The sequence below is a fragment of the Amyelois transitella genome, chromosome 8 (assembly GCF_032362555.1).
Source record: "Amyelois transitella isolate CPQ chromosome 8, ilAmyTran1.1, whole genome shotgun sequence".
Lineage (NCBI taxonomy): Eukaryota > Metazoa > Arthropoda > Insecta > Lepidoptera > Pyralidae > Amyelois > Amyelois transitella.
In genome coordinates this window covers 11,241,633-11,265,718 of record NC_083511.1, presented here as the reverse complement: position 1 = coordinate 11,265,718, position 24,086 = coordinate 11,241,633, and the positions used below count along the sequence as shown (strand labels likewise).

Below are 24,086 nucleotides of genomic sequence, written 5' to 3'. Positions count from 1 at the left end.
GCTTACAAACTTGGGATTTCTTTTTAGGCGATGGGCTGGCAACCTGTCACTATTTGAATCTCAATTCTATCGTTAAGCCAAATAGCTGAACGTGGCCATTCAGTCTTTTCAAGGCTGTTGGCTCTGTATACCCCGCAAGGGATTTAGAAGTGACCATATGTATGTATGTATGTTAAGTAAAGGGCTTCCTTCGCTCCTGTGGGAGTACCCGTAAATCCTTCGTTAGCGGGTGTCTAGAAGCTTCGTAATTATTAACTGTCCTAAAAGTGCCGTGTGGTTCCCGGCGGCAATAAAAATAAAAGGATAGGACCACTCCTTCTCTATCCCATGGATGTCGTAGAAGGCGAGTAAGAGATAGGCTTATAAATTTCCCGTGGGAATTTCAAACACTGGTTGACTGGTAGATAATGCTTCTAGTATTAAGCCCGCCAATTGTGCTAAACTATTGTATTTTGTGCAATGAAGTTTAAATAAATAAATAAATACTTCTGAGCATATAGAAGTAAAATCAATATAACTAACATTCAAAAGATACTATATAAAAAAAAAATGGGGTGTCATAAAACACACGGGCATCAATTAGGTAACTTGCGATGTGAATAAAATCGATTTAATAACCTGAGCATTAAAATTATTAAAATTTCCTTTTTAAACGTTCACTTCTTTTATTTTTGGTACTTAGGACAGGAAGTAGATCAATTAACAGGCAACAGGCACCTACCTACTTGGACTGATCTAGACTTTTAGTGCAGTTAGACGCTGGCTAACAAAGAATGGCGAGTGGGTCAAGGCAGGCGCGTGCGATGCTCAGCCAATGGAACCCAGCTGATTGCTAGTAAATCATTATATATACATACATACATATTATCACGTCTATATCCCTTGCGGGGTGGACAGAGTCTGATAGGCCACGTTCAACTATTTATTATTACAAATCAAATCAAATTAGCTTTACAAATCATTTATCTTTGACTTATTTTACGCCTGGGTCCTCAGCTATCTACATACCAAATTTCATCGTAATCGGTTCAGTAGTTTTTGCGTGAAAAAGTAACAAACATCCATACTGACATACTCACAAACTTTCTCATTTATAATATTAGTAGGATTTAGTTATAGTCCTAAACAAAGAAACAGTTCCTACCCAAGTTAGGTTTCCAGCGTGATAGTAGGACTACTTCAGCTTTTTCCTGCGAATGTCGTAAAAGGCTACTAAGATAATAAGAACACACACATCCAGTGCATGCTTTCAAGCTGGTCTGAGAGGAAAGAAAAAAAGATTTTTTAAAAGAACAGAATATACAACTTTTGCCGTGTGTTGTCAGATAATATTAAAAATAATAGACGGCGGATTTGACGGCCTCTGTGGCGCAGCGGTAGTACGCTTGTCTGTGACACCGGAGGTCCCGGGTTCGAATCCCGGCCAGGGCATGATGAGAAAAGAACTTTTTCTGATTGGTCTGGGTCCTGGATGTTTATTTATATAATTATTAATTAAAAAATAAAGTATCAAGGCCCCTAATAGTTAACTATAGGATAGCCATCAGCGACTTATCATTTGTGAGCTATAACGAGTCATCTTCTTATCACACAGTTATTGACTAAAGCTTGCATATCTTACAAAAATATTTATTGCATTTTTTAGTTCTGTAGTCACTTTATCTTATACTAGCTGTGCCCGCGACTCCGTCCGCCTGGAATAGTTATTTTGGACATGATAAGATGAAGATATGATAACTCTTTTAAAGTTCATGTTCCATACTTTGGTCTAAGCAGATAATATTGAGTCTTCCATTTATATTAGACTGTGCAATAAAGATAAAATAACACAAATTAGTAAGCCATCAGTCATTCCTGACTTCAATGACCTGCAGGAGTCTTTAATAGGTATTTAGATAACAAATCTAATGTTCCATTACATATACTGGCCTATGGGTCAAATTATACAATTGTTATTTGTGTAGTATGACTCATGGTTCTCAATCTATTTATATGAGAGAAGAAATTAAGACAAATCAATGCACAACTGAATGATGACTTGGCTTTGTAGCTGATGATTGTTGACTTTTGCGATTCGGTTCCTTGGCAGGTTACGCACCGAGTTACATTAAGCCAGATTAGAAAAGATATAAGTTAAATACACATTTAAGCAAAAAGATTAACAAGATAACTGCATCTAGTTTGTTTTTAAACTCTTTATTGCACATAAAAAGAAATGAAACAAATTACAAATAAGATATTGGATTCTGAAGAATATGTACAATGGCCGACTTATCCTAATTAGGATTTCTTCCAGTCAACCGAGAAAATACATTAACAAAACGGCAGCGCACATAACATGCATTGAGGATGCGTTTAAATAATTGATTTCTAAATAATTTCTATAGTAGAACCGCCTAAATGAGTCCTCGCCCGCGGAGTACAGGGGCGCGGGGGTATGACGACGAAGGGGACCGAGAGAGGTGCGGGCGGCGGGCGCATTCTTGTAAAAACTCAGTTCGCTCGCTACGCGGTTAGCGATCACACGTGTTGACAGTTGCAGACGCCTTGTGAAAATTATACATGAGATTACATTCTCAAGATGAGTCGAAATATTTTCGGACATAGAATTAATAGTCAGTGCAAACAAATGGCGTTTAACGTATATGAATATTTTAGAAAAAAGAAACTCGACCCAAATTCTGATGAATATAAACAAGATATACCTTTAAATAAAACTGTAGCAGAAGTTACTGGACTATCAGAAAAGACTGTATCTAGAATTGTACAACAAGGGAAAGCATTAAATGACAACGAGAGATTTAAATCACCGAGAAAACCAAAACAGGTTCGTAGAAAAAGAGTGGAAATAGACGATTTCACAAAAGGAGTGGTAAGAAGAAAAGTCACTCAGTTTTACACAATTTTCAAAAAAATACCTACTCTGAAAACTTTGAACGCTGTACTTAGAGAAGAGAATATATTACACTGCGGCAGGGAATATTTAAGGCTATTATTACATGATCTAGGTTTTAAATTTAAGAAATGCGGATCTAAAAGGAAACTCCTTATCGAACAGCCAAATATCACATCGTGGAGGTGGAAATACCTAAATACTATTAAAAAATATCGTAGAGAAGGAAGACATATTTTATACCTTGACGAAACTTATGTAAACGCGTCTCATAACGTTTCAAAATGTTGGCAATCAAAGGATGAACTTGGCGTTCTATCTCATATTGGTAAAGGGGACCGTTTGATCATCGTACATTGTGGAGGTCAAATTGGATTTGTAGACGGAGCCCTTGTGATATTCAAATCCAAATGTAAAACAGGTGATTATCACGATTCTATGAATTTCGCAAATTTCAGTAAATGGATAAATGAAAAGCTCATGCCTAATATACCGCAAAATTCTGTCATAGTAATGGACAACGCAGCTTATCATTCGGTTCGAGAAGAGAAAAAGCCAACTATGGCTTCTACCAAGCCAACTATGCAAGAATGGCTACGACGACATAACGTGCCTTTTGATGAAAAACTTAGAAAGGATGACTTATATAAATTAATTAAAAGTAATTTCACAGAAGATATTTACAAAATTGACGAGGTATTGAAAAGAAACGGACACGAAGTATTGCGTTTGCCTCCATATCACCCAGACCTGAACCCAATTGAGTTGGTCTGGGGTGATATCAAAGGACAATTAGCACAAAAAAGTATCGACTCTAATTTGGACCAGAAAAAAGAAATATTAGAGAGATTATTTGCTGAATATCCCAAAGAGAAATGGGAGAATTGTGTTAAACACGTGATTAAAATCGAAGACGAATATTGCAAACATGATGGAGTCCTAGATGAAGTTGTTGATTTTATTATTAATGTGCAAGACGATTCTGATGATTCTGATGATGGCTGTTGTGAAAGTGAAGAATCAAGTTCCAGTGATAGTGATATTATGGACATAAGTGATTGATTTATAATTTTGATAAATTTTGCATAAATAAATATTACATACATAACTTTATTACCTTTTTTTTACCTACATATCATACCTATATATCATAAAATCACATTTTTATCGAATTGTTTTGTATGAAAAATAAAAATTTGAAAATAACAATAATCGAAAAATGCTTATGCTATTTAATTCATGTACGTGGTCTCGTTGATACCATGGAGTTATGGGATAACAAAAGGAACACGTTGTATAGTTTACAGTTGTTTCATTCAAATTTTGTATAGCCATTATTATTTTTTTAATAAAAATCTTCACCTGTTTGCCGCTAACCACTATGACGTCACATATCTCAAGAAATGTCCAGTAACATTTCGCCCCTTGTATTACACGCTACGCTCGACCGCCGCCCGCACCTCTTTCGTTCCCCTTCGTCGTCATACCCCCGCGCCCCTGTACTCCGCGGGCGAGGACTCATTTATGCGGTTCTACTATAGTTATGCTTAGACAGAATTTGAATAGTAATTTTAAAAATATTCAGTACAGATTTTAGCAGTAACAGATAGGTTGTGTTGATGTTTACTTTAAATTTCTTTTTATGGTTTTTGAGGGTTTTTTTAATGTGAAAATAATGATGTTTAATTTAAATAAAAATAGGATCAAGCAGCTCAGAAGCATGGGTATAGTCTATGTTGAAAAGGATGCAGTTGTTTTAAATGTCACCCTGTATTTTCATACAGACAAGTAGGTACTTGTATTTCCAATTTTCTCTAGACAAAGCGGATCTTTGACATCCTTTGGTAAACCAAATTGTTTGCATCTTGTTAACATAAACCAATAGAGACCCAAATGGGCTATCCCATAAGAAAATTGATAGAATGCAGACTACAATTAAAATTGGAATAAGACTGATGGACGAATTACTGATATTGTTTACCAATGGCACTTAATTTTACCTTTTAATGAATGTGGCCTATTTCTTTACCTACATTAAATCTATGTAATTGAGGTCTGAATATTGCCTACATTACACAACCTAATTAACACTCTCTTGAACTGGTCATTATTTAAATTACTATTTACAAGTCCTCTTACAATGTGAAGTGGGAAATAACATGTGTGATAAGTTTGCTTTGTATGAGTTTTGTAAGACTTTTGGACACAATGTATCATCATAACTAGAACTTCAGTCAGTAGCTAATTTGTTCTTATTTATAATACAAAAATAAACTTATTTATTTAAAATCAGATCAGATGATGATCAGATAAGGTTTATTTGTTTAAAGCATTTTTAGCATTTAAGCTTCAAACTGGTGAATTTATTGATTAGAGCATTTTCTTCCATACAACTTTCAACATACATACATACATATAATCACGTCTGTATCCCTTGCAGGGTAGACAGAGCAAACAGTCTTGAAAAGACTGATAGGCCACGTTCAGCTATTTGGCTTTAAGATAGAATTGAGACTCAAATAGTGATAGGTTGCTAGCCCATCGCCTAAAAGAAGAATCCCAAGTTTATAAGCCTATCCCTTAGTCGCCTTTTACGACATTCATGTGCAAGAGAGAAAGTTGTCCTATTCTTTTTTCTATTAGTGCTGGGAGCCCCACGGCTTTCAAACACAACTTTCAAAAATTTCTAAGAGGTAATAATCAGATGGCAATTAAATATTGAGGTACAGAGCACGGACAAAAGTTTATACATACATACATATTGTCACATCTATATCCCTTGCGGGTAGACAGAGCCAACAGTCTTGAAAAGACTGAATGGCCACGTTCAGCTACAAAAGTTTATATATATGTACATACAATTTTAGAGTGAAATGGCTACTTTGGAGCACTTATTTAGATGCTGTAACACTCAGTTGACATATTTTGCTAAACAACAGTGGTCAAAAATCAACTCAGATGTCAAAGGATTAATAATGATTTAAAAGGTGATACTAAGCAGCTTAAGGACATAGGACTGTTTGTTCATAGAAATGTTTACTGACATTTTCCATGGTAATATATAGCATCCCACCTAGTTGCATCCTCCTTGGGAAGGACTATGGGTTCCATCGATAACCACAATCCATAACATTCTTACAGTATTGATGTTATTATCAATGAACAGTGTACAATACAATGATGGACCCTCATGAGGCAATAAGAGCTAGATGACCATGATTAATAATGGAGGTAATTACTATTATAATTCAATTTTAATTTAAAATCTACCTAGAAAGCAAGTTCTGTAATGACTCGTTACCCATAATTATGGATTAAGTTTACTGTTTAGTCAATTTTGTTTTTCTTTACTAAAATGTTAAAAATTTTATTTTTTAACTATCCTGCAATATGATATCACATTCGCTGTATACTGATGCAATTGTGAAAGACGCCGATATATTGTGATTACAGGTCGATAGGACAGGTCTAATTTCATCTTATGTCACTGACCTGAGGCAAATTGGCAGCGATCTGCCTGTGCAGGGAATCTCGTTCCTTCTCCACTTCCTTGAGACGCAGTTCCGAATCTCCCAGACGCTCCTGTGTCTCCCGGAGACTTTCCACCAGTTTGTCCCTCTCATCCAACATCGAAACCATAAGCTGTTCGAAGTTGGCATCTTCACCAGACAATTGCGAACTCCTCTGGCTGATACTGTCCTCAGATATCGTGGGCATCACGTCGCACATCATATTCCACATTTTAATTTACCATCAAAACAGAATATTTATCGTACACGACACTCTGAACACAAATTTCGATCACCGTTTTATTACATATGTTCCGGCACAAACGTTACCTAAATCTAACGTACAAAACGCGAGCACGATGTTTCACATTGTCAGAACGTTCGAATAGGGATTTAATTAAAAAATCGGGAGGCATTCTAGTTCGATATTTAGAAAGACACACCTAAAACTTGTACTCCTACGATTCCATACTATCACGGCTCAAGCGGCATGACTGCCATCTTGAAATGGAACGTCAATTATGGCAAAGATTAAAAATACGTCAATAGTGGCTGTTAGAAGTTCCGATTCCATTGAAAATACCTATCCGTCATAATTTTTACTAACGTAAACGTACTAACAGGTAGAGTTTGTAATTCCGTGAAGGCGACACATCTTTCAGCTATTTAGCCCCGTCTTAAGTGTTTAATTAGGGTTTAAAGATTTTGGGGCGGGAAATATAGAGTTAGTTAATATTGTGAAGTTGACGTTGTTGAAGAAAATGCTGCAGTGCAGTTTGTTACCGCTTCTTCTGCACTGACGCCTTGGAAGCGGCAGTAAACTTAGTTTTTAAGTAATTTATTTGACGTCAACCAATGTTGTTAAACCATACGTTTTGAAAATTATTAAGCGATATGAAGTATCCTATAATAATGAATAAAAATTTTGAATTTGAATTGAATTAGATAATTAGCTGTACATGAAATCTGATTACATACTTTTAGAAAGTTCGATATATTTGGACTCTTTTGGCAACATTAAGTTGATAAAATTGGAACTTCGACGGGATTTGAAAATACAAAATATGAATTAATTAGAAGAACAAACATACATTTAATCATGTCTTTATCCCTGATGAAGACAGAGCTTTCAGTCCCGCGAAGACTTAAAGACCACGTTCCACTGTATAGCTTAATAATAGAATTGAGATTTAAACAGTAACAGGTTGCTAGCTCATGGCCTAAAAGAAGAACCCCTAGTTTATTACCCCTATTCCTTAGTCGCCTTTAACGACGTCCAAGGTACAAGAGATGAAGAACATTCTATAATTTATTTTTTATTCTATAATAACTTCATAGAGTCTCCACAGAGGTCGCTGCTAGAAACATCAAGCCATGGATAAAATGACAATTCATGAATGATTTTTTAAATTAAAATTTTAAATCGGTAAGGTAATATAAAACAATAAAAGGAATAATGTAAAATAATTATGAAGAAATAATATCATCATTAAAATTACTGCCAAAATTTAATTTAGCAAAGGAATTATGATTTTAAATTTTTTTCCTAAAAGAAGAAACTGAAGCAAATTTCCTTTGCTAGTACTTTTTACATTTGTAAGAAGTCAAATTATGTTTTGACATTTTGGTATTTTCCCGATCTAAAGTTTTTGGTTGAAGTTGCTGGAAGGGGAAGTTTTTGTTGATTTTCGTGATTGATGTAAAGTTTTGATAAACAGATTCATAATAGTTGCTTTTTTTGATAAGCTAGTGCTATTTGGGTTTAGGGATCTAAATTGATCATAGTTTTGCATAAGTATTTATTATGTACATAATATATGTATAATAGTGTCCAGTTATTTATTCCCCAATCTCTTCTCCCTTGAACTCTACGCAACCTAGCAGGCTCACCGGCTGAGGCGGGAAACAATTGTTTTTTGTCTAATCTAAAATAATGCCGATGAAAAAAAGCAAACGTGAACGAAATAGCGAACGCAAACGTGAACGTAAACTCGTCCCTAAAGGTAAAAAGTACCTTTTACTACTTTTCATGTTTTGTTTTGGATTATTTCAACATTTAATGAAACATCTTCATCAGTCTTGTTTTATGGATTGCTGTATTTATTTTTTAAATTATTGCTTAAGGTAATACTTTAATCCACTCCAGACAGTCAAAAGAAATTGTGCCAAAGCATCCTTATTAGTCAATGTGTTATCATGAAAAAAAATAAAAAATTGTTTTCTATAAAAATATGTTTCTTTTCAATTTACAGATGTGACTATTAGCGACAGTGCAGATGCACCCAAAGTTGTATCCAAATTAAAGAAATTCACAGGAGTAGGCCCTGAAATAATAAAGTCTGAGATGACATGGGACCAAATGAATTCTGATAGCACTGACCACGAGATTGTGGAGGAATTTAATCCAGATGGTACCAAAAGCTTTGTTTACAAAAAAAAGCGTAATCGTTCCAAATCAGAGGCAAGCATTGATGATAGACCTGGACTCGTTTACCCCGAAATAGTGTGGTATCACTTATCACCGTATATAAAGCCTGAAGATGTTGGCCATTTTGCTGGCATCAACAGGTCTACGTATGCGATCACTAAAACTGAGAAGTTTTGGAAAGGCTTGTACAAACAATATTGTGAGAATCGTCCACGGTTGCCAGAGAAGTTACGAATCGAGAATAGTTATACGGTTTATGGACTACGTCAGAGAGTGATTCGGGCATTATTTCATACATATAATTTATTTTTTAAAAGAGTCATGCATGAGGCAACACAAGACAGTAAACCTCATGACCTGGTAAAGCGGAGATGTGTAAACGTGTGGTTCTCTGAGGGTCCTACGTATTGGTACGTGTATTTTAAATTCAAGAAATCATTTGTGACTAAAACTGCAGGGAGGTGGGAGGTGGACTTTTTGGAGGAGCTCGGGAAGGTGGATGCCAACCCAGAGGAAGACTGCCAAGTTTTACAGGTGATTAAAATTCATCATCTTTTTCTATCCCTTAAAAAAATGTGTCCATGTAAAATCCTATGTCATAATCTGGCTTTTTTTTTCTGACTCTGACTGACACATGTACATATGTTACTGAAGAAAATGCTGCAGTGTAGTTTGTTACTGCTTTTTCTGCAATGATGCTTTGGAAGCAGCACTAAATTTTGTTTTAAGTTATGTATTTAACTTCAAACAATGTTGTGAAACCAAAAGATATGTTATAAATTTTGAATTTGAACATAAAATCATTCATTCCTGGGTTAGTAGGTAGACATTCGTCTTCAGAATTATTGCATATATGTCTCATTTCATCCACACATTCATCATTTGTCGAGGAAGGCTTTAGGCTAATATCATCACGCTGCAACTATTAAGAGCAAATAGATAATGGAGAATGTGAATAAAATCGGGGGAAATTATTCATCCTTGAGGGCTTCAATGATGCCCAAACAACTATTCCACGCAGACGCACAGCTAGTGCATATAGATATATATATTTCACACATATTTATTCTATTTAACAGTAGCCAGTTTTTGATAGCATACATCAAACTTACAGGTGACTTGTCAGAGCTTCTACGATGTGCCGCCATTGATGGGAATGACTTTGTCATCTGTCAGCGTGGTCCTCTCGCAAGGCTTCCAGCACCACAGGGTCCATTTGGGATTCAACTCCGGTACCCACAATGTTTCCAAGAACATATTACCGGAATGTACCGTAGTGTTGGACACAGTTACAAAGATTTCCGTATATAATTGGTGGCATCCGAGGTATCCACATTTTGATAATACTCTCCCTTCCAATGTGAGGGATGAGGAATCGTTGCCAGTTTTGAAGAAAGATTTCTTTAATATAACAGATGGAGATTATTTGTAAAGTATTTTTGGTAAGGACCTGTTTAAACAAAATTTCCCATAAAATGGGGAATATATTTTTGAATTTTGGGGGTTGCAAACAGTAAAACAAGCGATAGAAGTTAGTTTGTGTCGTTGTATGATAAAAGACTTGTTTCTTTTGTATCAGTCATATAGATAAGATATAATCCATCATGGTATTTTAAACTAACAGTGTATTCTTTTAGTTCCCTTGACAAATTCCACTTTTTAGGGAGCATGATGCTGTTGCTTAATTGGTATAATATAATTATTATATCATTTGAGATTATATAATTTTATTTGTAGGAGTTTTTGGTATAACAATTATGAAACAAATTTTTTGCTCTGTATATCAACACGTTAATTGCGTAAATGTGCATATTTTAGTGAAGTATATCTTACTAATACTATAAATGCGAAAGTTTGTGAGTGTTTGTTACTATTTCACGCAAAAACTACTGAACCGATTACGATGAAATTTGGTATGTAGGTCGCTGAAGACCCAGAGTAACGCATAGTTTTTATCAACTTTTTATCCCGGAGTTCCCGCGGGATTGATTGTTACGTTATGATAGGATAATGAACAATTCCATTGGTTGAAAACAGTTTTTTCACTTTGACACACGATTATATGTATGTATGTATAATATGTATGTATGTAGATCTTCATCAAATGTGGTTAACACTTATTGTTACCACTGTTTCTTTTCGGTTTTTGTTTAGGTATTTGTGTACCTAATATTGTTTATTTTTTATTATAAGTTTAAATACATATGATCACATCTATATCCATAGCGGGGTAGACAGAGCCACCAGTCTTGAAAAGACTGATAGGCCACGCTCAGCTGTTTGGCTTAGTGTATAATTGAGATTCAAATAGTGACAGGTTGCTAGCCCATCGCCTAAAGTCCTAATAATCCCTTAGTCGCCTTTTACGACATCCGTGGAGAATACGAAAGAGATGTGTGTAGTAATTTTAAGTAGCGCTACTTAAACCTATAAGGGTTGTTTGTTTATTAAGGAACCTTAAAAGCCCCTGCCCAGTTGCTAATTAAGTATAAATGCGAGAAAACATGCCAACCTAATTTTCTCTCTTTTAAAAAAAAATACTGCATGAATTACTAAAACATTTTTTGCAGCAGCAGATATTTTTCTTTTTTTCGTTTATAAATTAGAACGGCCACTTATTTTATATACATTTCTTTACGATAGTTTGACAACGATATTGACATCATCAGGTATCAAATCCGGAACTTTGTGAGTCGGCAGCAAGCATGTTGCCACTGCACCACAGAGGCAGACCTTGAGTTAAAGTTCATTTATTTGAGTTTCTAGATATAAGTTGAGTTCGTTATAATATGTTCGTTGAAAGACAAAGCTACTTGTTATTTTTTTACTTTTTTGTGTTTCATTCTATAATGTTATGTTTTGTTGACAGGCACCTTATTTATTTTCGTTTAAATTGATAATAAGTATAAGGTTTTTCTCACACTGGAGCAGTTATATAGACGTGACCATATGTATGTATGTATGTTAGGGTGTCCCTTATAAGACAAAAAAAAATTTTTTTTGGAATTTTGAAATGCATACCCTCTATATTTTTTACTAATGCTATAAGATACTTAAATATAAAATTTTATCAATCTAGCATAACTACAACCAGTGCTGACCGAGCTTCAAAGTTTAGTAAAAAACGTGTTTCCTTCTAAAATTTCGGTCTGCTGTAAAATCACTATAAATGCAATGGATGAAGTGAATGAAAATAAAAAATAAATTAATAGAACATGAATCTTTAATTAAAAACATAAATTAATAACAATCACTCAGGGTAACTTCATTTTAGAGTAGTTTTTTTACAGTCCGGATACAATTTTCTATGTTCCTGGACACAGCACAGTAAGAACTGTTATTGTTCTTCTTCAACCGTGATAAGTCCGTTATAATCTTGCAATTATTTAACAGCCCTTTCAGCAGTATCATTTACAACTCTCAAATAACTTTTTTTAGCTTCCAGAAAAGCAGAATTGTTATTCCAAGAAGATGCAACTTTCTTTAGAAAACTGTTGTCGATCTGCAGTCGCGATAAAAATTGTGTGCTCTTTTCCGATACGAAATCATCCAGTGTTTTGTCTGCAAAAAGTAGAAATAAATAAAATAAAAAATTCAACAACAATTTAAAAAAAATAACAAAATGTTTATTTAAATTACAAAATAACTTTTGAGTCAGTTTTTCCTTCGACGGGTCATAGCGTTTGCTAAAATCTGAGTTTTTGTCCTTGTTGAAGTTGGCAATAATTTTCTTCTTAGTTTGGTTATAAACTTCATCATCACATAGTAAAGAATGACTGTCTCTTCACATAAATACTACAAGTGATGGCTGGACTTGCTTAAAGCTTAAGATGTTGTTGCGTCAACGTTTTCGTACTCTTTTAACATGTGCTTTGGGCGCCACTGTAAGTACATTTGAACATCCGGCAAGCTGAGTATAGAATTCAAGATCTGTTCTTCGTCTGAATCTTCTAGACTTTCTAAGGAATTTATGGTGGAAGTAGATGCAACAACTAGTGATTCTCTTTGTCTTACAATTCTTGCCTCTTCTTCCAACCGTCGTTGTCTAGATCTTCCTTTTTTTTCCGCCAATTTTTTAATCTACACCACCTAAGCATCCCGGGCGACCTGGAACTCTCTGTTTCATTAAAAAATATTTATGTCCCTCTATTTTCATTCTCTCAAAAGCATCAGCATATCAAACAAATTATCAAGCTTAATTTCGAATTGCTCTCACGGCTCTGAAACGTTACCTGAGTTTTCTTACAATTTTTTTGCAACTTTCTCCAAACATGATACTGATGATGATGTTTCTTCACGCAGTTCGGAAATACCCTTGTTAGAATTCTTGCATTTTCCCACTATATGATGCACTCTTTAATCACAAAATTTGCAATTTCACTAACAGTCAATTTAACCTAACGAATATTGTAAAATAGGACTGTGAGAACTCTTGTCGATTAAATGGTAATTTTGCACCATTTATTTGGTAGCTAGCAATCCGATAAGAAAAATATTTTGTTTATCACCCGTTATTCCACCGACATGTTAAGCCCTAAAAATGGAGCACTAATAGTTTTAAAAAATTACTTAGGAAATGGCAAATAAAACTGGTAGTTACAAGTCACAGCGCAGTACGTTGCGCAACTTGTATAGAAAAGTTTAAATAGCAAGTCGGCACGGGTTATCGTTTATAAATTGAACTAATATTTTTTTCTAGACAATATAGGGTTATTACGAAACTTTTAAGAAGGTATGCGTAAAAAAATATCGAACTTGAAATTTAAGGGACACCCTAATGTATGTATTACTAAAACATTTTTTGCAGCAACAGATTTTTCCTTTTTGTGTTTACAAATTAGAACCGCCACTTATTTTATATACATTTTTTATGATCAAACTATCATCGTGTTCATTGAAAGACAAAGCTACTTGTGATAATAAATTGATTATATTTTTTATCATTTTTGTGTTTAATTCTATAATGTTATGTTTTGTTGACAGGCACCTTATTTATTTTCGTTTAAATCGATAATATAAGGTTTTTCTCACACTGTAGCAGTTAAGTTTACAGCAATGTTTGTTCAAATAAATAAAAAATGTGGCGTAGGCGTTGTAAGAAGACACTATAAGAAAATACAATATATACATACATATGGTCACGTCTATATCCCTTGCGGGGTAGACAGAGCCAACAGTCTTGATACCCCGCATAGGATAAAGACGTGATTATATGTATGTAATAAGTTCCTTGTCTTCCAGTTTATCTTGAGACTTGCGTCACAGTGTTAGGGTAAGTACAGTTAGGCGTAACATATCAGTCAATCCTGCGCAGTATCTGTTTTATACCCACACGAGAAAACATTTATTATTTATGTATACATAACAAATATAGACTGACCTCTACCAAGATATAATGACCCCCGAATGATGTCACCGTAACGAGATAAGTTTAGACGGCTAGTGGATCTCGACGGATAAACATTAAAGTTTGGAGTCGTAATGTTTTTATTTTGTATTGTTTTCTTGTTGGCCGCTGTGGTGAGTTGTTTATTTGTTTGAAATTGATATCTAATACAGTTTTAGGAAAATTATTTTTTTGGTGTAGAATCGACTAGAATCTGAAATAAGCTTAAAAGTATTTACTTAAAAATATCCCACTTGCTGTAAATCATCTTAGTAATGTTCCATGTAATGTTATTGTTAAACTAATTTTTTTTTGTCTTATTATTTTCACACGATATACTAACATTAGTAAGTATTATCAATGATAAAAAATATTTCATGCTTGAAGGGACAAACTGTTGATACTGTTAAATGTATTTTTTTACCACATTTCTACACAGTTATGCAAATATTTTTGAGTTTGAATTTGAGATGTTAAGTTATTGAACTTGGTAAGTGGTTGAACTTTCTAATAAGTATCTTTTTTTTGCCGTGTTTGTGTGGTTCCCTGCACCAATATAAAAAATAATAAGACCACTCCATCTCTTTCACATGGATGTAGTAAAAGGCGACTAAGGGAAAGGCTCATAAACTTGGGATTCTTATAGGCGATGGGCTAGCAATAGGGTTTCTCTGCGAGAATTCTCGAACCGAGAATTCCCGGGAAATATTGCCTTATTCGAGACGAGAAAACAGTGGTCGAGAAGTCGAGAAATCGAGAAATTCAGTAATAATTATTAAAAACTTAATAACGCGCTTGCACGTGCACACGACTCTACCGCGCGGTTTCGGGAGTTTCAGTTATATGAATCCACTGGCAAAAGAACACCAAATCTTGAAATTCTGTATAAAGCTGTTATAACAGCAAAGCCTACGTCGACAGAAAACGAACGGGTTTTCTCCTTGTCTGGAAACTTTGTGACAAAAATACGAAACCGATTGTCAGATGATGCTATAAATGCTCTTTTGTTTTTAAAGGCTTATTTCCTTAGTAAATAGACAAGTTAGTGGGCATATTTATTGCAAGGACTTAACTAAGGTACACTATTAAGCTAGTCTGATTATTTTAATACCTAATTGAAAAATTATCCTTTTATGTTACATAATTAAAAAGTTTGTGGTACACAGACTAAAGTAAATTATTTAGTATGTAAAGATCTAAGTTTTTATTGTATTGACATGATTAGAATAGGATTATTAATTAGGTTCTGACTGATGTTTACTGATAAGACTGTCCATTTATAACAAATATTTAATGGTTGATTCATACAAAGACTAAATTAAGGTAGGTACCTTACTCGTAATTGTTAAGTTAGTCTGATTGTTATTTTTTATACCTAATTGAAAAGAAAAGTTTGTAGTATGTACAGACAGAGACTAAAGTAAATTATTTAGTACTGTTGTGTATTATTTAGTAATGTGAGGTACTAACTAAGTTTTGTTATGGTGCCATAATGGATGACATTGTTTTTAGAAGATATTTTATTTGTTTTTTCCAAAGAAAAAGACTATTTAATCCTAATTGTTTGTAGACCTAATGATTAAAAGATCTCACTAGAGTTTATTTTGTTCGCTTGATTAAAGTTTTCTATAGTTAATGTTTTTGATTAATAAATGTTGTGTTTAATATTGCGTAAAAAGCGTAGTTTTATTGTTAAATCCCACACATTTAAAAAAAATCCATATTTCTCGACAACCCGAGAATTCCCGGGAAACAGTTGTCGGGAATTCTCGTGCTCCGAGAAATAAAAATGGTCGAGAAATGAGAAACTCTAGCTAGCAACCACTATCACTATTTGAATCTCATTTCTATCATTAGGCCATTCCTACAGCTGAACGTGGCGTGGGAAACATTCGTGATCATATGGATAGATGGATATTTTTTTTTGGAAATGTATTATAGATGATATCCGACTATTCAATTTTCCAGGCGTGCCATGGGCAAACTTCCAAGCCAGTTTTTTGTACTAAAATCCCAGACAATGTAAGTATCTGAGTAGTATTACCTAATATAGTTTTACTAGTATTTAATAAATAAAGATCAAGGCTGTATTGTTCAAATTAAAATTTTCCAATTTTTTATTTGCATAATATAAGTACAACAAGGTTTTAAATTGATATGTATCTAAACCAGATCTTCATATTTACCCTTTCGGATGTTGCAAACATTTATTATGTACTAGCTGTGCCTGCGAGTTCGTCCGCGTAGAATAATTATTTTGGGCATCATTGCAGCCCTCTAGGATGAATAATTTTCCCCGGTTTTTTTTTTAACATTTTCCATTATTTCTTCGCTCCTAATAGTTGCAGCGTGATGTTATATAGCCTGAAGCCTTCCTCGATAAATGTTCTATTCAACACTAAAATAATTTTTCAATTCGAACCAGTAATTCCTGAGATTAGCGCGTTCAAACAAACCCTTCAGCTTTATAATATTAGTATACATACTAACTTAAACATAAAGGTACCTACTTAGTATCACATTATAATTTAAATTTACATAAGCAGCAACTAGCAAACTGTCATTTAGAATTTCTTTGTCGTCTACAACCTCTATGGTTTCTAGCACTGAATAGTATCACAAATTTTCCCCTTGAATGTCGTAAGGGGCGAAAGAGGGAATACTTTAACAATTATCACAGGGGTTCCAGGGACAGCGGAAGTCGCTTCCTGTGGTGATATGCAAACTCCACATTAGCTTTTACACCTTTTATCATAAAACGAACATTTCAGTTCTGTCACGTGTTCAAAGTCATACTGCATAATTTTATTGAATAAAGCCATATTTACTGAGAAATGGTTAGTTATTCTACGCTTCCTGTAATTACTTTCACCATCTTCTCCCTTCACCTTGACGTGATGATGACTTGTTTCTCCTGTTGGAAGGCGCTGCCGTGCATGGGGAATCCCCAGTTAGTGGCCAAAGAACTGTCATCTCAGTGCACCAGGGAGGAAGCTCAGGCTGTTGTAAGTATAAAAATACATACATATAGTCACGTCGCCCTTGCGGGGTAGACAACCAACAGTCTTGATAAAACTGATCGGCCACGTTCAGCTTTATGGCTTTATGGAATTGAGAATATACATATATTCAAGTAGTAATAACAATATGTGCCGTGTGGTTCCCGGCACCATTACAAAAAGAATAGGACCACTGCATCTCTTTCCCTGTCGATGTCGTGTCGTAAAAGGCGACTAAGGGATAGGCTAACACTTTTGGGATTCATTTTTCAGGTGATGGGCTAGCAAACTAACTATTTGAATCTCAATTCTATCTTAAGGCCGTGGCCTATCAGTCAGTGACCATATTTATGTAAAATAAAAGGTACGTTACGTGCGCGTTTAATACCTGTATTATTTATAAATAGTACTGATAAAGATTTAAGATATATTAGTATGTTGTTACAGTGTAAGGGTTACAGACTAAGGGATAGGCTTATAAACTTGGGATTCTTCTTTTAGGCGATGGGCTAGCAACCTGTCACTATTTAAATCTCAATTCTATCATTAAGCCAAACAGCTGAACGTGGCCTATCAGTCTTTTCAAGACTGTTGGCTCTGTCTACCCCGTAAGGGATATAGACGTGATCATATGTATGTATGTTGTTACAGTGCAACAAATACACGTGCACGCTAAAAAGCGCGGGTTGGCTCGAAGAAAGGACCCAGAAGATTAACAAGAAGAATGTAGAAGCGTACTTTGACCAGTACGCGAAGGAGAACCCAGGGTTCCACGCAGCAGTCCAAGCGTTGAAGAGCACGTGTCTGTCTGGAAATCTGCTGCCCCAAGGAATACATTTGGACTGCCCGGCTTATGACCTGAGTCATTGTATCTTTGCAAGTTTTCTTAAGGTGAGTTTTGAACTGGTTATATATTAACTTATTGTTGGTGTGCCGTGCCGTGTGGTTCCCGGCACCATTAAAAAAAAGAATAGGACCACTCCATCTCTTACTCATGGATGTCGTAAAAGGCAACTAAGGGATAGGCTTATAATCTTGGGATTCTACTTTTAGGCGTTAGGCTACCAACCTGTCACTATTGGAATCGCAATTCTATCCTTAAGCCTTTTTGGCTGAAGCTGAACCTTACAGTCTTTATGAGACTGTTGGCTCTGTCTAACCCGCAAGGGATATAGACGTGATTATATGTATGTACCTATGTATGTTGGTAAGTTTTACATACATACAAACATAAATAACGTCGTGCCGAGTGGTTCCCGGCACCATAGAAAAAAGAAAAGAAACACTTCATCTCTTTCCCATGGATGTCGTAAAAGGCACATTATTTATGTAACTTAGATGACGAGAAAATAAAATTATTTCAAGCAACGCGTTTCGTCAAATTTTCAGGATTTACATAATTTGATAAAACAAAATCTGTCAACTACGTAATACTACGACTGAAATATCTATGGATCCTGACCCTGGACGCGGTAGCCATTGAAGTGATTATTTAGTTAGTTATAAATGAGGTTGAAGGTTTCATGGAAATTTTCATGAGAGTACATATAACTCTCAGGCAATATTTAATCCCAGCTTAACTTAAAATTATTAATGTGAAAATGAGTTAGATTGTCAATTCTTCACGCTTTATACACTTCTTCAAAATTCGCAGTTAGTTAAATTTCTCAGTCCGGAAAAATACTGTGCCCGTGAAAATATCGTTAGCAGAGAAAACTATATTATTTTCAGATGCTTATGATTCACTCAAGATGAACGGAATAATTGAGAGATAAAAACTGGTCTTACGGTGAGGGAAATCAGGAAACCTGACCATTCAGCCAACTGGATTCATGTAACCTTGATCCAATATGTTTTCAAAATCAAATTCAAATTCAAAATTTTTATTCATTACTAGCTTCCCCCCGCGACTCCGTCCGCGCGGATGTTGGTCATCGCGTGGATGGTTTATTTCTCCATTTTGAGTAACGCTGACAATGACATCTTATAAATATCTATTGGACCCATTTACGGCTAGGCCTATAATAATTAAGGAGATCCCTCTATTGAGCTACTGCTGTTGAGTTCGCATTCCGTAGTAAGTAGTCCCGTCAATTTAGACCAAAAAATAAGAATGAAGCTACATTAATTCCCATCAAGCTGAAAATGAGTATAATTGTTTAAAACACAATGCAAAAAGTTGCAAGCGTCATAATATGCATAAGCACGTCTCGTATATACTCTGTGTAGCAGTAATATAAGTAAAAATATTGTTCTGTCGGTAATTTTAACTTGAATTCAAAATATAAAATATACATAAGTATAATGAAACCCAGTCCCATCATTTATACTATAGTGAAACCTTGAGACAACATCTGTCTCTCTGTGTAATTGTGTACGTGGCTAGGATCGTATACCTGCTTTATCACAGAATGCTCAACACATGAAATACCGTTAGTCCACACTAATAATAAAGAGGAAAGATTTGTATTTTTGTATGTTTGTGTGGAATAAACTCAAAAACTACTGGTCCGATTTTGATAAAATTATACAGGATACACAGGGACAGATATAGAATAGACCTTCAAAAGTGACATAGGCATAAATTTGTTTTGAAATAAATTTATTTCAAAATATAAAACACAAAAATATGTCCACCCGTGCGAAGCCGGGGCGGGCCGCTAGTCTTTAATAAAAGTAGTCCTTGCGGGGATACCGTTGACGGCTATGGACACCAGGGCCTATCACGCCCTAGGAGTGCCGGCCGTTTAGGGCGCCATGCCGCCCTAAATAATATAATCCTCCGTGCTCTTGCCACCATCCATGTTCCAGTCGTTCTAGAACCAAACGGTCTGGCTCGGGATGATGGCAAGAGACCGGATGGTATGACTTTGGTACCCTGGAGATTGGGGCGGCCTTTGGTGTGGGATGCTACTTGTGTCGACACACTTGCGCCGTCTCATCTTCAGGTTACTAAATCTAAGGCCGGTTCTGCTTCAAATGAGGCAAAACACCTCAAAAGGCGCAAATATGTAGGTATCGGTAATACCTATACTTGTGAACCTTTTGGGGTAGAAACTCTGGGACCGGGGGCCTATCTGCCCATCAGCTTTTCTGACAATTGTCGAAAAAGCTGATTGAGGTATCTCTTGACCGGAGGGCTGGAAATTATTTAGCTCAGAGAATCAGCATTGCCATTCAAATTGGCAATGCTGCCAGCCTTCTGGGCACACTCCCGCATGTTGATACTATGCAGGGTATGTACAATTTATAAATTAAATTTTAGTTTGTGGTCATCTTTTTTCTTTCTTTTTATAAGTAGTTTTAGTTTTAATTTGATTTAATTGTAATCTCTATTATTGTCCTAAGATGATTTTCTTCACTCAGGGTTATTCTAATTTTTTTTAATAATAAATGCGAAAGTTTGTCTTGAGTGCCACTGCGTAGTGAAAACACGTGTTTATTCTAACCTATTTCAGACTTTTTCAAGTTTGATAATAAAACTGTTAAAAAAAGGCGCTAATAGTACACTACCTCAGAGGTGGCGTGGAAACGTGTGCATATTATTATGACGCTTGCAACTTTTTGCATCGTTATATCTCAGAAACGGTAGGTTTATTGAAAAAAAAATATTCATACCTTTTTATAGATAACTTTATGATCTACAATTTATGTCTGAGGTAATTTTCCGATTTGAAAAAATTAACGTTTTGAAGAAAATCGCGAAACACCCATTTTTTACCTTTGACCTGGAGTAATTTTTTTTCCTTAAACCGGAATCATGGGGAATTTTGAAATAATGCTTTTGATTGTGTTTTAAACAATTATACTCATTTTCAGCTTGATGGGAATTAATGTAGCTTCGAATGTCTAGATTGACCGGAATAAAGTATTTTTTTCATAGTAATTAGTAGCGGCCCGCGTGTGCCGCAAACGGTTCAAGCTAAATCCGACTTTCGGCGCTACAGGATACGGCGCTGAATCCACTGCGGGTAACGTAACGTGTGTTCGCGGTTCTACAGAACAACGTCTATGGATAAACTGAAAAATTAAGATTTTTTTTTCTTCGTATTTTTCCAGGATAAAAAGTATCCTATTTTATTCCCAGGATAATAAGGTACAATTCTACCAAGTTTCATCAAAATCGAACCGTTAGTTTTCACGTGATGCCTGAACATACAGACAGACAGACAAAAATTTTTTTAATCACATATTTGTGTTTGGTATCGATCCAGTAACACCCCCTGCTATTTATTTTTTCAATATTTTCAATGTACAGAATTGACCCTTCTACAGATTTATTATATGTATAGATATAGATTATAGGATACTTCATATCGCTTAATAATTGTCAAAACGTATGGTTTAACAACATTGGTTGACGTCAAATAAATTACTTACAACTAAGTTTACTGCCGCTTCCAAGGCGTCAGTGCAGAAGAAGCGGTAACAAACTGCACTGCAGCATTTTCTTCAACAACGTCAACTTCACAATATTGGTTAGGTTTCCCTGCAAAGTTTGCGGACATCAGGCAGGTGTCGTATATCTGATCACCCATGGTCAAAGGCGCACTACGGGTATTTAAGCAACCCAGTACACGCCAGGAGGAAAAATAAAAAAAAAAATGAATTTCCGATGAACTGAAATCTTTTTGAAGTTTATAATAAGAATTTTAGAATGGCGTTTGAATTATCTATTTTCAAATTTCGAACGTTCCAGAACGCGGGCCGCCAATGGCAGCATTCGGAAGCGTGTCAGGCGACGAAGACGCAGGTGGAGGCCTGCCCCGCCTGCCCTGAGGAGTGCTACGCCCCGGCCATACCCATCGGCTCTTGTAACGCTTGCTACGCCACACCCCCCACTTCTGGTTAGAATCTAATAAAATATTTAATAGTGAATTTGTTTCTTTTAACCCGAATGCGGCTAATCGATAAGGGGGATCATGATTTTGGTTAAAAATTAAAAAAAATAAATTCATTATTATGGGATACTTCATATTACTTAATAATTTGCCATATCTTTTGGCTTCACAACATTGGTCGACGTCAAATAAACAACTTAAAACTAAGTTTACTGCCGCTTTCAAAGCGTCAGTGCAGAAGGAGCGGTAACAAACTGCACTGCAGCGTTTTCTCAACAACGTCAACCTCACTACTATCCAAACTTAGAATAGAAGTGGTCAGTATGTTCTGTTGTAATTGATATAGAGAGGGCAAAGGTGTGCTATTTCCGGCAGAGTGGAATATCGCTCCGTAGAAGCGATTAAGGGAATAAGCAGTTTCAGCTAGTGTTCCAAGTTCATTCATTGCTCATGGTCATGATCTGTGATTAAATTTTTACAACATACAGGAGATGCAAATCTTATATGTATATAAAATTCTCGTATCACAATGTTCGTTCCTTTACTTCTCCGAAACGGCTTGACCGATTGTCATGAAATTTTGTGAGCATATTGAGTAGGTCTGAGAATCGGCCAATTTTTCATACCCCTTAGTGATAAGCAACATTTGCACAGTCAACCGCACATTAGGGTACCCTGCTTGGAACTCTATGACGTGGTAATAAATACGATTTTGCAGTGAGTTTGGGTAGGTGCCGATGACTGTACATAGGTATTATTTTTGACCGTCCTCCGTCTCACCGGTCGAATAAGCTGACAACAGCCTCGTTGCCCATACGTCAGAGAGTTTTGTAAAGAAGAAGAGGAAGAAGTAATGGTGTATTTTCCTTAGGATTTTAAAGTGAAACGACGCAGTTTATCGAACGCCGCCCACTGGAAAACGTTTCTGTGACTACGACCCTGTGTTCGCACTGACTGGACGAAAAGATTTATTTATTCAAATACATCTTATAAAGTTGAATAATTGTTTAAATTACTTATCTGCTGACATTTTTTGGCACTGAAGAATGCTTTGGGTAAGAAAGTTTAAATCGTCCAAATACACTTGATACGGTTTGAGTAAGTGTTAGGAAAATTAAATGTTGCACCCATTTGCGACAATATTTTAAGTAACTAAGGTTACTTTTAATTCACAGAGTTTCGAACCCTAAAAACTAAAAGTAATTTGTTACAACTTCAACTCTGAAACATTTCAGAGTTGCAGAAAGGTTAATAAGACCTCAAACTTTTTCTCTGGAAACTTCCATGGCGTCTGTAAATGTGAACAGGGCTTGGCCAGCCGCAGGGTCGGGTCAAGGCGCATGCTCCAGGAACGCGCATGCGCGACACCATGACACCTGTCAAACCAGCCAGTACTAAGTGCGGCCCACGGCTTGACGTCACGCGCGAATATCTCCACTGCAGCTGGGGAAAACCATGTGAATTTTAGGTAATTTTTTTTTTGAACTCATTTGTATTGACGACTTTATTCATTTTTTTTTATCGTAAATTTTTTATTATTTTTTTTTTAATTTTATTGTAGCACAGAGATCCAATAAGTTGATACTAAATTGGAATAAATGTACTTTAAATCTAGTTCTAGAAATCTATATAATGACCTGGTAACTGTTTAAAAGCGGCGGCCTTATGAATCATTCTTCATGCGTGCCCTTCATCTCGGAATTCAATATGAAGGATATGCCCTTGATACAAAGGTTTTCTATTTATAGCACGATACGATTAAGTTTCAATTACTTAAGTTTTGCGCCTGCCTCGTGACCTTTTAATGAAACCAATAAGATCTTACTCTGAAGAGAAGATTGTTTTGGTATCTTAGACTACATCTTATCATCACGTCCTTTTTTCTCGACTACCTACCCTTTTGCATCCTCTCCTCTCTGGCCAGGAGCCCGGGGTGTGCTTTTGTCCATAAATCCTAGATTGTGTGAGTCAGGTTTTTACACGAAACGACTCCCATCTGATCCATGCATCAAATTCAAAAAGTACATTAA

The 24,086-nt window shown here is 35.6% G+C and overlaps 3 protein-coding genes across 9 annotated transcripts in view; 2 read left to right on the top strand and 1 right to left on the bottom strand.

Annotated features, from left to right (window-relative positions):
- Positions 1–6,904, bottom strand: part of LOC106134085 (liprin-alpha-1) — a 167,363-nt gene extending 160,459 nt beyond the window's left edge. For all 6 annotated transcript variants that reach the window (XR_009656973.1, XM_060945476.1, XM_060945480.1 and 3 more), the window contains exon 1: positions 6,386–6,904. Coding sequence is in view for 5 of the 6 variants with exons in the window: in XM_060945476.1 (XP_060801459.1) it covers positions 6,386–6,634 (249 nt within the window). In the remaining variant the exon portion in view is untranslated. The remainder of the gene's footprint in view (positions 1–6,385) is intronic.
- Positions 6,905–8,000: 1,096 nt separating this feature from the next.
- On the top strand, positions 8,001–22,085 carry LOC106134109 (putative transmembrane protein 183BP). Of its 2 annotated transcripts, XM_013334078.2 has the most exons (6): positions 8,001–8,405; positions 8,655–9,364; positions 16,185–16,238; positions 17,141–17,221; positions 17,867–18,106; positions 21,915–22,085. In XM_013334078.2, the coding sequence occupies exons 1-6, from the start codon at positions 8,336–8,338 to the stop codon at positions 22,065–22,067; spliced, it is 1,308 nt and encodes a 435-aa protein (XP_013189532.1). In that variant the 5' UTR covers positions 8,001–8,335; the 3' UTR covers positions 22,068–22,085. The 2 variants fall into 2 exon arrangements, with proteins under 2 accessions (XP_013189532.1, XP_013189533.1); XM_013334079.2 differs by lacking the exons at positions 16,185–16,238; positions 17,141–17,221; positions 17,867–18,106; positions 21,915–22,085 and adding an exon at positions 9,945–14,310 and having other exon boundaries at positions 8,019–8,405.
- Positions 22,086–23,460: 1,375 nt separating this feature from the next.
- The window catches only part of LOC106134098 (intermembrane lipid transfer protein Vps13), a 68,924-nt gene continuing 68,298 nt past the window's right edge, over positions 23,461–24,086 (top strand). Inside the window, exon 1 of the mRNA XM_060945528.1 lies at positions 23,461–23,524. The gene's annotated coding sequence lies outside the window, so the exon portion shown is untranslated. The remainder of the gene's footprint in view (positions 23,525–24,086) is intronic.